The sequence below is a fragment of the Mesoplodon densirostris genome, chromosome 17 (genome assembly GCF_025265405.1).
Source record: "Mesoplodon densirostris isolate mMesDen1 chromosome 17, mMesDen1 primary haplotype, whole genome shotgun sequence".
In the NCBI taxonomy this organism is placed as follows: Eukaryota; Metazoa; Chordata; class Mammalia; order Artiodactyla; family Ziphiidae; genus Mesoplodon; species Mesoplodon densirostris.
In genome coordinates, this window is record NC_082677.1 from 3,445,015 (window position 1) to 3,461,172 (window position 16,158).

General features: G+C 46.7%; 1 protein-coding gene across 1 annotated transcript in view; it reads left to right on the forward strand.

Annotated features, from left to right (window-relative positions):
- LOC132477650 (phospholipid-transporting ATPase IB) overlaps positions 1-16,158 on the forward strand; it is a 451,641-nt gene that overhangs the window by 57,818 nt on the left and 377,665 nt on the right. Inside the window, exons 15-22 of the mRNA XM_060080119.1 lie at positions 2,094-2,169; positions 4,595-4,703; positions 5,052-5,134; positions 8,129-8,178; positions 9,165-9,234; positions 11,077-11,161; positions 12,517-12,656; positions 13,863-14,001. Of these exons, the coding sequence (XP_059936102.1) occupies positions 2,094-2,169; positions 4,595-4,703; positions 5,052-5,134; positions 8,129-8,178; positions 9,165-9,234; positions 11,077-11,161; positions 12,517-12,656; positions 13,863-14,001 (752 nt within the window). The remainder of the gene's footprint in view (positions 1-2,093; positions 2,170-4,594; positions 4,704-5,051; positions 5,135-8,128; positions 8,179-9,164; positions 9,235-11,076; positions 11,162-12,516; positions 12,657-13,862; positions 14,002-16,158) is intronic.

Sequence of the window (16,158 nt, forward strand, 5' to 3'; positions counted from 1 at the left end):
CACTTGTTAATTTCTGTTTGTCTTTCATATATATAGTAGCCATCCCAATGGCTGTGAAGTGGTATAGCATTTGTCTTTTTTATATATATAATAGCCATCCCAATGGCTGTGAATTGTGGGTTGTTTTGTTTGTTTGTTTGTTTGTTTTTGCGGTACGTGGGCCTCTCACTGTTGTGGCCTCTCCCGCTGCAGAGCACAGGCTCCAGACGCGCAGGCTCAGCAGCCATGGCTCACGGGCCTAGCTGCTCCGCGGCATGTGGGATCTTCCCGGACCGGGGCATGAACCTGTGTCCCCTGCATCGGCAGGCGGACTCTCAACCACTGCGCCACCAGGGAAGCCCTGAATTGTGGTTTTGATTTGCATTTCCTTTAAGACTAGTGGTGTTATCTGCTAACGTTTTAAGATTTTTACACTAAGAAAGCTGATTGCTGGGGCCGTGTATGTAGCAGGGGACAGTGTGGTTGATGACTCTCTGTCTTCCCTGTGGAATGATCAGCCAGGACTGTTCTATTAGAGGATCTCTGATGTTAGCATCTGTGTGTCTTTCTTTTGAGCCAGTCAGTCATCTTCTTGCAAGAAGACCTCTCCAGTTTCCTGCCAAGGGCTGTAAATCTGGCTGAAGCTGTTATGGGAGCTGAGTGGAGGCAGAGGGCTGTTGATCATACCTTTCAACGTATACAGTGTTTCACTTAAAACTCCAGTTTAGGGAGGATGCTCTATCCTATCCACCTGTGTGCTCAGTGTTTCTGGGTCCAGGGCTACTCTGGTTTAGGCTCTCTGGAGGATAGACCTTCATTTCGTTCTGGGTGCAGAGGTTCAGGTGCCTGGCTGCCTGGGATGAGGGAGGTTTCTCACAGACTGAGTCTTGGTCAGGTGGATTTGGAGCCTGTCCTGTTTTCCACCTTCCCTTTGTCTCACAGGTACCTCGTGCTGCCATGTCCTCAGCTTTCACCAGGGTTCTGCTGGGGGCAGCAGCTTGCATTTCAGGTGCTTCCCCTTGCAAGCTGTTGGTTTCTGTTTTCTCTGCTGCACTAAACTCTGATATCTATTCAGCATTCAGATTGACCTCAGCTCTGCTGTCATCTTGTCTTCCCTTGCCTTGTCCTGAAGACAGGGTTTCAGGAAGGGGCGAAGAAGGGAGTGTACTCAGCCCTTCATGTCTCGTCAGTGTGACGGCGCAGAGCCATCATGTCACGTTTCCTTTTTTGTAATTATTTGCCCCCTTTTTCTCTTTCACATACAAGCTCTGGCCATGAATGGCTGCATAGATACATTGCCACAGTTCCTCTTATTTTACATGCTTGGAGCAGGCACGCTGGGGAGTTCTCCCTGGTAGATGCAGGGACCAGCAGAAATGATAAAGTCATGGTGTTCATCCCCGCATCTCTTTCTTCTCCTTGTAACTACAGATCCTCCTCCACTTACAATGGAGTTATGTCCTGATGAGCCCATTGTAAGTTGAAAAGATCAGAATTCAAAAGTGCATTTAATACCCCAAACCTACCAAGCATCACAGCTTAGGACAGCTTACCTACAGCCTGCTCAGAACACTTAATGCTAGCCCACCATTGGGTAGTATCAGCCCATTTCGTAGTAAAACATTGAATATCTTATGTAATTTGTGGAATATTGTACTGAAAATGAAAAGCAGAGTGGCTGTCTGGGTCCAGCATGGTTGTATGTGTATGGGTTGTTCTCCCTCGTGATGGTGGGGCTGACTGGGGCTGCGCGTGTCGCCCGGCATCACGAGAGAGGGTTGTCCCACGTGTCGCCAGCCTGGGGAAAGATGAGAGTTCAAAGTTTGAAGTACGGTTTCTACTGAATGCATATCAGTGTTGCGCCATCGTAAAGTTGAAAAATTGTTAAATCGAAACATCGTAAGTCAGGGACCATCTGTATTTTGTTTATAGTCGGGTTAAAGATTTACTGCCTTGAGCTTTGAAATCATAGCGAGTATTTCAAATCTTTAAAAGTTTAATACAAAGTTATAGGCTTCTTAGGTGTGGTTCTTCCTGAAGACAGATTCTTACTAGGTGTGAGTTACCTTGAAGGAACTTTTGAGCTGAGTAAGTATCTTCTGTTCTCTCTTCAGCCGGATACCTCCTCCGCCTAGTGACTCATGTGACTTTGATGACCCCAGGCTCTTGAAAAACATTGAGGATCATCATGTAAGGCTGCCGTTTGCTTCTAGAACTTTATTTTATTAATTTTTATATGTTTATTGGAGTATACTGCATTTACAATATGTTACGTTAGTTTCAGATGTACAGCAAAGTGTATCAGTTACACATATACATGTATCCACTCTTTTTCAGATTCTTTTCCCATGTAGGTTATTACAGAGTAATGAGTAGAGTTCCCTGTGCTCTACAGTAGGTCCTTGTTAGTTATCTTTTTTATATATAGTGATGTGTAGAGATTATCATACTAAGTGAAGTTAAGTCAGACAAAGAAAGACATATCATATGGTGCCACTTATATGTGGAATCTAATAAAAAACGATACATATGAACTTATTTACAAAACAGAAGCAGATGCACAGATCTCGAAATCAAATTTTTGGTGACCAAAGAGGAAACACGGGGCAAAGTGATAAATTAGGAGATTGGGATTAACATATACACACTTCTAGGACTTTAAGTAACTTGTGATGCAGTTTCACTTATGTATGTGTGTAATGTCTTGAAAGTTGCCATTTTGGAGTCTGGGGAAGAGATGTGACCTTGCTTATATAGTGTTAGTGCTTTAGGGATGTGATCAATTTGTGGTGAACACTTTGCATAACTTAATTTAAAGCCAAATTAAATATGTGGTGAAGTTATAAAGTAGCACATCACGATCAAGATGAGGCTTACCATCGAATTCTCTAACGTTTCAGATTTCTTTTGCTTTGTAAGGTTTCTGCAATACTAGTTCTCCATAGTTGTGAATCTAAGAGGTCATGTATTTTGAAAAGTAATTACAGTATCCTTTGGCCAGGATAATTTAGGAAACAAAAGTAAGATATAGCAACACGTAGCATTTTTAGCATCCTACTGTGTGCTAGGCTTTTGAAGTGTATTTCCTTTAGCACCCGAGTCACCCCAGAGAGGTGATGGGAAGTTGCATAGAAAGATTGACTTGGCCAAGAGTTACCTGGCAAACAGATGTAGAAATGAGCATCAGGACCTTGGTCTGTTCACTTCTTAACTGTGATGTCACATTCTGAACTATTGTAACGGACCAGGATTTATTGCCGGTTCATCTGAATTCATTTTTGTTCTAAAGGCTATTCTGAGAAACACTGACTTAGAAAAGTATTCAATGATCAAAGCATTTCACAGCCAGTTTAACCTGTATAAATTAGACCTAATATGACTCTTTTCTGAAAAACATTTTAGTTTTAAAATGAGGTAAACTCAAGCAACATTAAAACTTTATCTTTCCCAACTTTTGTGAAGAGATAGATATACTTAAAACTTTCTCTGAATTTTCAGTGAGGAAGCCTCCTTTTCTCTATTTCAGTTAGTCCGTATTTGTTGATGCGAAAACTTTCCCAGCAGTGGTTCTGAGATGGGACTGTGGAAGGCACCCATGCTCCCGGGCTGGGATGCAGGGCCTCAGTCCTGGTGATTCTGACAAAGTGGTCCCAGACCTCAGAGAGGATGCTGCTGAAGGCCGTGTTCTGGGTCATGGTCACAGACACCGATACTGTCCTTTCCTGTATTTGATCTTAGAGGTAGACACAGCTACTAGGGTAGAGCAAGCAGAGGAAGGACCCTGTCTGGAGAAGAGTTGTTTTCATTTAAGGTTGCCAAAGAAACAAGCACCCCGTGAGGACGTGCTTTCTGAACGAGGACTCCAGCATCCTCAAATAGAATTTAGGTTGAGGGTAATAATGCGGGTGGGTGACTGAAATGGTCTGTGTGTGTTGGCATGGTGGAGGGGCAAGGAGAAAGTGCAGGGTGACAGACAGGCTTGGCAGATGGCTCCGAGTCTAGTTTCCCGAAGTTTGTTTTCCTGCCGTAGATTGCCAGGTGCCAAAGCAGCAGAGGAGGTGAATCCTCCTGAGTCCCCCGGAATCCCAGTGTTGTCTTAGGAGCAGCAGCAAACAATTTAGACTGTGAAGCAGCAAACTGATCCAATAAGAGACCCATTCACTTAGCAGACAGTTGAAGGGCCTAGTTTACATCAGACACCTTGCCAGGTAGTAGGTAGTAGGGGAAGAGACCACATTCCAGGACGGGGTGTTAACAGGCTCCTCGATGAAGCAACTGGTAAACTGAAGCCCCGGGGATGCGCGAATAGAGGGACTGGCTGACAGCAGGTGGAGGACGGCTATGGGCCAGCGGGAAAGGACGAGCTCAGTTTGAAGAGCTGTAGACGGAGTGGCTGGTGGAGGGTTCAGACTTGGTGGTCGGGGGGTGAGTGGCAGGAGATGGGCCAGATGGCGAGCAGGTGCTGGGTCCTGGGGTCCACGCGGGGGCTCCAGACCTCTGTTCTGACGGGAGCAGGAAGGCACCCAGGATTCTAAGCGGGAGGGTGCCTTGAACCTGCCTCTGGTGTACGTCGGGGGTGTCCTGACAGTCGGGTGACCTCGGCTCCCGTTTGCAGCCCACAGCCCCCTGCATCCAGGAGTTCCTCACCCTCCTGGCCGTGTGCCACACCGTGGTCCCCGAGAAGAAGGACAGAGACCACATCATCTACCAGGCCTCCTCCCCAGGTGAGGCCTCTTGGCTGGGTGTGCCTCGCTGCCCCCTTCTCTGGGCACCTGGGTGTTGGGAGGTGATGCGGCCCCGCACAGCCCCCACTGTGTGTCCCCTGGTCTCACGCTGGCTGCAGAGTGCCCGGGGGACTAGTTCCAGGTCCGTGGCTTCTCCTCTGATGGAAGCGCTCCTTTCAGGGTCCTGGTTGGGGGAGAGTAAGTGAGCGCCTTCTAGATCCTTGGTCTTGACTGCACAGAAGGCCAGGCCTCTGTCGCTGGTGTGGACCTTGTTCATGTGAAAGATAACACGTGCTAAACAGTCATTCCCAGACACTAGTCGGTGCCTCATCAATTCTTTATCGACAGATGAAGCTGCTTTGGTGAAAGGGGCTCGAAAGCTGGGCTTCGTCTTCACAGCCAGAACGCCGTACTCGGTCATCATAGAGGCCGTAAGTGACACCCCAGGGCACCGCCGGACGCTCTTGGTCACCCACTTTTTGGAAGACTGTATGTTAGAAATAGCACATCTATTGTACATATGAGAGCTGAGTTTTTTGTTTGTTTTTTCTCTGTGAGAAACTAGGTGTGTTGAGAATTGATACGTCGTGTGGTCTGTCGCCTCGGTGTTGTGTGTTGTTTTTGTGTCATCTTTCTCTCTCAAAGGTGCTGTCTGCAGCCTTTCATCCACTGACGTGGAATAACGTGCAGTAAAGAATGCGGGAAGCCTGCTCTTGGTCCTGTAGTTGTTGGGAAAAGCTCCACAGCCTCCTGTCCTCGGGGGCGGGTCTGTGTCTGTCTCCCTGAAGCCCTCGGTCACTGGCTCTGGTCTCCTGGGCTGGCAGAGGAGGGAGTTGGCACTTAAGTTTTTTTTTTTTTTTTTTTTTTTTTTTGCGGTATGCAGCCCTCTCACTGTTGTGGCCTCTCCCGTTGCGGAGCACAGGCTCCGGATGCGCAGGCCCAGCGGCCATGGCTCACGGGCCCAGCCGCTCCGCGGCATGTGGGATCCTCCCAGACCGGGGCACGAACCCGTATCCCCTGCATCGGCAGGCGGACTCTCAACCACTGCGCCACCAGGGAGGCCCAAGATTTTTTTTTTTGAATATGGGTGTTTCCCCCCTGAAATCAAGAAGTTTATTTTATGACATTTTTGAGTTTCCCTCTCAAGGAGCCAGAGGGAGAAATCTGGGGAGAAGAGAAAGTTTAAATCGGGAATAAGGTCAGATAGGGATCCTTAGGGTGGCAGCAAGGACAGGGGTGGGTAGGTGGGATGGGCGTTTTCTGTGATGAGCATTTGGAGGGGCCGCGCTCACTGCTGTCTGGGCGGATGAGCGTCTCAGGGCAAAGACCCGCCTGCTCGCCCCGGTGCTCTTCCCACCCTCAATTTGGGGAGGACTCACAGCTTTTTACAGCTCTTGGCATTCTGCATCCTTAAATCCCTGGATCTCTTGAAGGCATTTGAAGTTCACTTCCATCTGGTGTAATAACTCGATGTTGTCCCTGACCTGGCGGCAGTCTGTTCTTTCTTTTCCTTACGTGCAAAACCTAAGAAATATCATACCGTGTACAGAGTGCCCATTTCTTGGCATTTTCAGTTTCCTTTTTACAGAGTACAGAGATCAGAGCATGTTTATTTGTACTTGATTTCAGCCAACACAGGGAATTTAGCTTAGGGAAGCGTACAGTGGCTACGAGTTGGGACAGTGTACTGACAATATAGAGTTTCCTTCATGGAAGCTTCTTACCTAGGGTGTCGTCTTCACCTCCAGTTTGAGGAGATTTTAGCCTTCACGGCCAGGTTTCAGGTGTATGGGTGCTGCTGTATTTCTCTGCAGTGCAGCCATGGGGATTGGGAGGGGCGATGGAATAAATAGACCATGTGATTAGATAAGATTTATAAGTAACAGTAACTTTAAAAATCCTATTCAACTGTGAATACTGGGGAATCCTCAACCCACAAGTCCTCGAGGTGGTTACCTGCTACTTACAAGAAGTGGCTTGGGACGTCCCTGGCGGTCCAGTGGTGAAGACTTTGCCTCCAATTCAGGGGGAGCAGGTTCGATCCCTGGTCAGGGAGCTAAGATCCCATGTGCCTCATGGCCAAAAAAAAAAAAAAAAAAAACCCAAAATATAAAAAAAACAGAAGCAGTATTGTAACAAATTCAATAAAGACTTAAGAAAAAAAATCAGATGCCAAAGTGCATACTCTAAAAAAAAAAAAAAGAAAGAGGTGGCTTTACTGATCATCATCCAGGTCACCCGCTACTTACAAGAAGTGGCTTTACTGATCATCATTCGGTGGGGGGGGGCCTGAGGGTGTTGATGTGACATTGGTGCAGAGGCGGTGGGCTCCCGGCGGTCACGGCGCTGGTGCGGAGGGGTGGTAGCGGTGACCCTCTGGACGGGGACCTGGCAAAGCTGGGCCAGGCTGAGGGGAAAGGGAACTGGGGCTTGCCGAGAGAAGGGGGTAGAGGCTGACGGGGGCCGGGTTAAGTGGCCCATTCCTTGTGTTTTAGGAGGCGAAGGGGCGGGGCATTGTGGAGGGGACGGTGTGACTTCCCAGGTGTGGCTTCCCAGTGCTTTGTGTGTGTCAGCCACACACTTGGGGATCTGTGTGTTCCTTCAGTTATTATTTCTCTCAGACCCAGGGGACAAGGGAGAGGGCAGATTAGATTAAAAAGTTTGCAAATTGTGCACACATAATCTGGAATCTTCTGGAGAAAAATTAAGAGTATTGACGTTCCAACTTTGAAGAACCCAAAGAAAAAAGGTATTTGATGAATTGCCCTAAAATCTGGTGCAGAGTTATACTCCTTTGTTTCTAAATCCAAAATTGAAAAAGTTTTGAATTCCACGCTTTTCCCCCTTAATTTGGGGTGTGGACATTTGGTAGGGAAGGCTAATGGAGCTTCCGTGGAGCCACTTCTGTTCTTTATGAATCTCACTTGGTGGGGATGCCGTGCGTCTTGCTGCAGGAACTTAATGTGTTGTATTACAGGGTGTAGTGCCTGGCCCCCCTGGGGATGTAGTGGCATACAGTGTGTGCACATACTTCTGCGAGATGTGTAAAATTCTGGATTTGGAAGCATAACTGGCCCCAGGTTTCGGATGGAACTGTGTACTTTGTGTCCTTTATTTGTATGTCTTGGAAGTTACTCTGTCATCAGCTACTGTGACAGCCACTCCCGCTGGAGGAAAAGGAGATGCTTCCACCAGAAGGGGGAGCTATGGTCCCACCAGACGGACGGGGAAGACAGTACTTGGTAGAAGGCATCTGCAGGGGGATGGATGGATGGAGGGAGAGGGAGAGAGGGAGGGAGAGGAGGAGAGGGATTGGGAAGAGGCATGGATAGAGAGGTTTATGGCTGGGGAGCTGGTTGTTTTGAGATTTTTTGGGATTTTAATACTTTGCACTTCAGGTAAAGAGCCTGTTTTTCTTCCTCTAGATGGGACAGGAGGAGACATTTGGAATCCTTAACGTCCTGGAGTTTTCTAGGTATGTTTCTCTTTTGTGCACTTGAAATAAACTGTCCCTCTCTCTCTCTCTCTCTCTCTGTCTATCTATCTGTCTGTCTGTCTATCTATCTATCTATCTATCTACATATACGCACAGTAAGTCCCCTACGTACAAACTTCAAGCTGCGAACTTTCGAAGACACGAACGTGCATTTGCATGTCCAGTAAGTTAGTTCATGTGTCTGTAAGATTAAAAATGTTTTCTTTATTTTTTGTGTTTGTTTTTTATGTATTACTTGTGTGAAAAGTATTATAAACCCATTACAGTGTGGTACTGTGTAGCCGATCGTGTTAGTCGGGTACCTAGGCTAACTTTGTCGGACTTAGGAACGCACTCCCTCACAAGGGAGCTCATTCGTGTGGAGGGGACTCCCTGTATATATATATAGATGGGCGAGAAATGAGTCAGTGACTGAGGGCGGGTCCCTTTGAAAGATGAGGCGGGAGGTGGCTGTGCATGTGCTGGGGCTGTGGCTGGGGAGGGAGCCATCAAGGGACCTCAGCGCTAAATCGGGAGGTCCTCGGAATTCATCATTTCTTTCCACTTCAGTCAAAAGAAGATACGATGAGATGCTTTTGAGTGAAGTGGGTTTATACTGAATCTTGCACTTTGCTACTTACTGGGCAGGTAACTGAACATTTTTGAGCTGTGAAATAAAAGTACGTGGACACAGTGTTGTCAGGAGTAAATTAGACACAGAGCAAAGCGCTCAAGCTCTACATTTCTGTGTCTTCTTCTATCAAGAGCTGTGCTAGTCAGTTTCCACGGCAGGGAAAGGAATAGGTTTATGCAAAAGATTAGGAGATACACAATTAAAGTCTGACCTTGAGGACAAAGGTAGGGAAGCTGGGCCGTTTGGGGGCCAGCCAGACCACCTTTTGGGTTGTTTGGTGTTTAATCACAGGATGTGGTCCTATAAAACAGACCAATGACAGTTTTCTTTCCTTTTTGTTTTTACCCTACAGCGACAGAAAAAGAATGTCTGTAATTGTGCGAACCCCTTCAGGACAGCTTCGACTCTATTGTAAAGGGGCTGTAAGTACTGGCTGAGGTCTGCACGCCAGGGACCCCTGCTGCTTCCCTAACTGCTGTTCTCAGCGTCCTTGATGGTCACCCAGGGTTGAAAGGCTCTTTCAGTCAGCCTGACGCTGACTTAGTAGTAAAAGCCCCCTGAAGATGATGGGGGTTCAAGCCAGCGTGGCAAGGAGGTCAGTGGAAAGCTTGCTGTTCGTTGGTAGTTGGTTTCAGAAACAGTAGCTGCCCGTGTCCTGCAGAATCCTTAGAGTGTGAATTCTGATTCCTGTTTTCTATCCTCGTGTGGTGACTTTGGAAGATTCAGTCAGTTGTATCAACCTATGATCTTTTAAGGACCCTGATGTGTATTTTTCTTTTTTTTCTTTTTTTTTTTTGCGGTACGCGGGCCTCTCACTGTCGTGGCCTCTCCCGTTGTGGAGCACAGGCTCCGGACGGGCAGGCTCAGCGGCCATGGCTCACGGGCCCAGCCGATCCGCGGCATGTGGGATCCTCCCGGACCGGGGCACGAACCCGTGTCCCCTGCATCAGCAGGCGGACTCTCAACCACGGCGCCACCAGGGAAGCCCTCTGACGTGTATTTTTTCCCGTAGCAGCTATTCTCAGTATTCGTGGATTAGTTTTTATTCACTGCAGAGGCTGGGTGGCGGGTTTCAGGTAGCGTCCATGTGTGATCTACTAATACTGCCCCCTCCGCTCATTTCCTACGTCAGGCTTTTTGTCCTGTCTGCCTCCTGGTCATCGAATCTAAATCTTTAAGGAAAGATGCTACCGTTTATGAGCCTGACCTACAAAACTACATTCTGTCAAACTGTGGTCTTATGTATTGAGGGAAAGACTTATTAAGCTCATTTTTTGAGACTGTGTCGGGAAATATGAGGCCACACTAGGATCAGTGATTCGTTGGAAATCTTACTCGTCTTTACCAATTGTGGGAAGAAGTATTTGAGGACAGTGATCAGAGCTTTTTAAAAAGTGAGTAACGTGTGTGAATTCTAAGGCATCCAATCTGGACTCACCAAGGTCCAGATTATATTGGATTAGATTGGGAAAGATTTTTTTTTTTTTAGATTCTGTTCTCATATGAGATACTCTTTCTTACCTTTTTGGTGGTTTATTTGCCATTGTGTTCTGAGAACCACAGCAAGGCCAGAAGGGGTCAGTGTGAGGTACAGAGGAAGGGGGGCAACCACAGACCAGGGTCAACAGGAAATGCTGCAGGGGTGCATTTAATGTGTTATAGGATTTAATTCTCCTCAAACCTGCCTCCCCCAAACCAAACTAAATTTCTTAGATTTGGGGGGACCTAAAACTGCCATTTATCACATATTTGATGCATGATCCATAGCCTGCAATCCTCCAGCCCTGCTTGTGGGTCATGGAAATAGTCCCCAGGTGATGAGCTGTCCACACGGTGTGTTCTCAGCTGAACCAGGTTCTGTGCCGGGTGGGTCCTGCCCTCCCTGGGTGGGAGCTCCTGCAGCATCAGGAAGGGAGAGGACACTTGAGCAACTTAGGGTGCGCATTTTATGCTTCCCACTTCTGCAAAGGGTGTTAACAAAGCCTGGTGTGAGCTTTGCAAATCTAGGAGAACGTCGGCCCCGCCGTGTCCCTGATTATTCATTCTCCTGACAACCAGGGTCCTCCCCGGCGTGTTTGTGTGGACACATAGCCACCCCCAGTTTGTTTTCCAAAGCTCACGACTGACTCCAGCCCAGAACTGTGTTTCCGCTCGCCCACCCAGCTGTGCGCTGGATCAACAGCACGAAAACAGAGCTGGGCTTGCAGTGCTAGAGCGTTAGCTGACCTAAGGTTTGCCAGTCACAGTGTTTCCCTATTTTACAGGATAACGTGATTTTTGAGAGACTTTCTAAAGATTCAAAATACATGGAGGAAACACTATGCCATCTGGAGTATTTTGCCACGGAAGGTGAGTGGAATTTGGAAATGTTATTTCTGCCCTTGGAGTTGTGCTTTCAGGGGGCGCTCGGGTGAGCCGTGTTCACGTGTCATTTTTGTGCAGCACTTGGCTTGCTTCAAAGGCGGGTCGTTTTCTAGTGCTGACCCCGTCCCCACCCTCTGCACTGGTGGCAGTGACAAGAGTCGTGGCTGTAGACCGACTGCTGTGTTACCTAAACGTCATCCGCTAGCTCTTAACCAGAGGGACGAGGGTGAGACAGGCCAGCCCACGATGCTCCGCAGAACCGCCCTCCAGCTTTGCACTCCTTTCTCGGAAAACTCACCTTATTTCCGAGGCCCTCTCTCGTTTCCCTCATGACACTGGCTTACCCGTGACTTCAGGCAAGAATAATCCACTGAAGCCATGGAGAACAGGAAGGGAGTTCTCAGAAGGGCTTTAAACGACACTCATGTCAGGCTCCCCTGCACGTGGATGTGATGAGAGCTTGAGTGCCGGCTGCTGCCGCGTTGCCTTCCTGAGCCTCTCTGGCTGCATGTATCCACGTCTGTGCACACACAGGCACATGCATGTACACCAGAGAACACACATGTGCACACATAGGAACACATGTGCACACAGGGACACACACAGAGACACATGCATACAGGGACACACACAGACACACAAGCATGGCTGCTTGAAAGCCTGTGTCTTTCACGTGGTAGCACACGGGGCCTTTATTGCTGCCTTGAAACACACTTCCCGTCGTGCCTCCTGGCTGGTCCCTGCTCGTGTGTGTGGGCCGAGCGCGGCTTCTGTCCTTCTCTGCCGTGAGGAGTTCAGTCTCATGGCTTCTCCTATTCTGTCAGCATCTATAGAAGCGGTGGTTTATATTAAAATAAGGTTGCTGGGCTTCCCTGTTGGCGCAGTGGCTAAGAATCTACCTGCTAATGCAGGGGACACAGGTTCGAGCCCTGGTCTGGGAAGATCCCACATGCCGCGGAGCAACTGGGCCCGTGAGCCACAACTACTGAGCCTGCAGGTCTGGATCCTGTGCTCCACAACAAGAGAGACTGTGATAGTGAGAGGCCCACGCACTGCGATAAAGAGTGGCCCCCGCTTGCCGCAACTAGAGAAAGCCCTCGCACAGAAATGAAGACCCAACACAGCCAAAAATAAATAAATAAATTTATTTTAAAAAAATAAAATAAAATAAAATAAGGTTGCTTTTCAATTCTTTTCGAGTGTGTGCACGTTGACTTAGAGTGACCTGTAAAGCGGATGGTCTCTTTCATTTTCTGCACACACGGTGTCCCCTGGGGGTAAGGCACCCTGCTTGCCCGTCCCTAGGGCCCTCCCTGGGAGACGCTGGGACTGTTTTGCAGGCTTGCGGACCCTCTGTGTGGCTTACGCCGACCTCTCTGAGAGTGATTATGCGGAGTGGCTCAAAGTCTACCAAGAAGCCAGCACCATCTTGAAGGACAGAGCTCAGCGGCTGGAAGAGTGTTACGAGATCATCGAGAAGGTAATTGCACGTGGTAGATGCGTTACGTTACATGCCCTTACATGCCCAGTGACACCTAATGAGCAAAAAAGTTTTGCTGCAGAAATCTTTTGGCTATATAGTGATGTTCTCTGATCTTGTAAGTATCTTAACTCACCATTAGCTTTTAATCATTTCTTTGCTTTAAGAAACACTCAGTTTTTATGAGCCCTCAGCAAGGTCTAGCCACCCTCTGCTAAGCATTCATGTCTTAAGAAGTATCAGGTCAAAAACAGCATCGGCGACTTTCTGGGTTTGCCTAAGATGAGGTGTAACTCCGTTAGCTGGCCCTGTTGAGTTTCCTGAGCAGTCAGAATGCCTAGGCTGGCTGGACATCGTATCTACTAAATGTTTTCACACTTACTGTCCTATCTGAGCTTTGCCATTGCCGCTCCATGCTGCCTACGTGATTTTGTTGTTATTTCAGTTTCTCCCAAGACATGAGGTAGCTTCCCAAGATTGAGTCCCTCGAATCTGGGAGCTGGATTTCAGCTTTTTCCATTTCATGTCATCAACCACTGGTCCATCCATCTTCCAGTTTCAGTAGCTTTGAAGTCATTGCTTACTTGCTTTTCTCATTCCTTTATTTTATTTATTTTTTTAAAATTCCGCTTTGCTTTTTTTCCCTTGTCATTTTAATGGAATTTGGGTATGGATGGAAGTGAAATCAAATGTTCATTTACCCTGCTTCCCTGGAAATTCCAAAATTACTTTGAGAATCATAAAGCAATTAAATAGGTGCGATGACTGTGCGTCCCCCGTCCAGAGGTGGGCACTTGGGAGGTAGTTGGCCTTTTCGGCCACTGAATAATTTTTTCTCATGTGTTAACTGTACCACAGCCCTTGACTCATGAGTGGAGTGAGAGAGAAGCCTCAGTCCTGTTAGTGTCCCCAGGATAACCCACCCATGTGCTCTGCTGCCAGGCGGTTTCTATCCCAAGGTGCCTGTGTACCCAGAAGTAGATGGCATGTGCTGGCCCGTGTGTGTGGAGGGTTCTAGCCCTCTGGATGGTTTTGAGATGCCACACATGTGACTGTCATTAATTATCTGCAGACAAAGGTTTAATGTGGAGGAAATAAGCTAATTGTCTCAGACACTTTCACAGCCTTTCTTTGGTCAAGCGTTTTGTCATTCATGCTGCTCTTACATGTGTCCCCATCTTTAATGGAAGCTGTTTTTTAATTTAGAATTTGCTGCTGCTTGGAGCCACAGCCATAGAAGATCGTCTTCAGGCAGGCGTGCCAGAAACCATAGCAACTCTGTTGAAGGCAGAAATTAAAATATGGGTGTTGACGGGCGACAAACAAGAAACTGCAATTAACATAGGTAATTCATTTAAAGAATAATTTCCCAATGCTGATTTTTGTATTACGTTTTTGAACCGTCTTATAGAGGTGCCTGAGGGCTCCTCAGATGCATTGACAGAAGTGTTTTATAGAATTCTTCATTCACAAGACCGAGAAAAGTTTAAGATGTTCTTAGGAGCATTATCTGCCCGTTATAAACAGTAAAACTATGACACCTTCCTGAAAACTATTAAACATACTTAGAGAGGCCAGAGAATTCAAGAGTTGAGAGTTTGATTTTCTTATTGCTTTCTTCACAAAAATTTAATCTCAGAGACTAAGCATGTTTTCATTAAGTTTAAATATGCATTATTATTTTATATAGTTATAGCCATTATAATGATTTTTACCAATTCATAGGTTTTTCTAATAGGCTTGAACCTTTCCCTTCCCCATCTGGGTTGGCAACCTCTGCCTGCTAAGCATTGCAGAAATGAAAATTGAAGAAAGGGAATTTAAGCCCAAATTACTTCATGAGTGTTAAAGCAGCACGTTTTTAGTTTGAAAAGGACTTGTGAAACTAATTTTTAAAAAATCTAATTTTTTTAAAAAAATTTATTTATTTATATTTATTTTTGGTTTGCATTGGGTCTTCGTTGCTGCGCACGGGCTTTCTCTAGTTGCGACGAGCGGGAGCTATTCTTCATTGCACCGTATGGGCTTCTCATTGCGGTGGCTTCTCTTGTTGCGGAGTGCGGCCTCTAGGCACACGGGCTTCAGTAGTGGCGGCACACAGGCTCAGTAATTGTGGCTCATGGACTCCAGAGCCACAGGCTCAGTAGTTGTGGCGCCCAGGCTTAGTTGCTCTGTGGCGTGTGAGATCTTCCTGGACCAGGACTCGAACCCGTGTCTCCTGCATTGGCAGGTAGATTCTTAACCACTGGCCCACCAGGGAAGTCCCCAAAGAATCTAATTTTGATTGTTTGAATTGCTTTAAAATTATCTAGGACTTCTGTCACCTTGTGTCACAAGCTCTGGTGCATAGGTGATAAAATGAATAAGGGCTACATGACTTGTCATGTGTTGATGGGAATAGAGTCCATGTCACAGCTCACTGCAGGAAGAAACAAACAGAAAGAACATCTGAAGTTGAGTGACTGGTGTCCTATTCAGAGGAGTCTCCCTGGAACGTGATCAACTAGTTCCAGTGGAGCCCTTTCCTTCAATCTTCTCTTTTGAATCAGTCCCGACTCTCAGAGAACCTCAGTTATAGACAGTGCCTACTGTCTGGGGTGGATTTCCTCTTTTTTTTGTCTAATAGACAAAAAAGCCACTTAATCATTTCTTATCAAGACTGTAGTCCTCTTGGACTCCCACACAAGTGAGATTAAAGTCCCCAGAGACTGACATGTGATTCACGAACAGTCTCTGAAGGATTAGATGTAGATGTTGTACCTGTTGTTTCCTAAACACATATTTTTGGAGAAAAGTGTGGTGATGTTTCTGTGTAGACCTGTCAGTACTACTAGATAATAAAAACCCATTGCTTACAGCCCTTTGGTGATGTCAGCAACATTTTTATAGATGAAGGATAATACGTTTGCTTTTGGTGGAATGTCTCCTTCTATGTATATACGTCAGCCCTTCAGGGATTTCCCATGTAAATTTGGTCTAAAACACCTGCTATTGATCCACGGCTCTTGTTCACAGAGGGCACAGAAAGCATGAGAACGGTGATGCTGCACCTGCCCCGCCCCTGTCCTGCTGTCCTTGTGTCACACCTGCATCTGTCAGGGTCTAGCCAAGTTTAGGTAAACACAAGTGAAAGCAGAGTTCCCAAAATCAACCCAGAAAACACGACTGTCTTATTATTCCCGAAGGAAGGTGTTAGTCGTTGCTGGAGTGAGGCTTGTCTGAACCTCACAAGGTGATTGATACCTGTCCAGTTTTTTCCATTAACAGCTATATTATTTTGTGCTTTTTTCAAAGAAGGTGTAGCAGTGCTTGTAGTTTTGGTTTCAGAAGCACTCATATCCATTAGATATTTTAAAATTGACCTTTTAAAAAACAGTCTAATCCAAATCGGAAAAGAAGTAAAACCGTCACTGTTTGCAGATGACGTGATATTATACACAGAAAATCCTAAAGGTCCTACCAGAAGACTACTAGAGCTAATCAGTGGATTTGATAAAGTAGC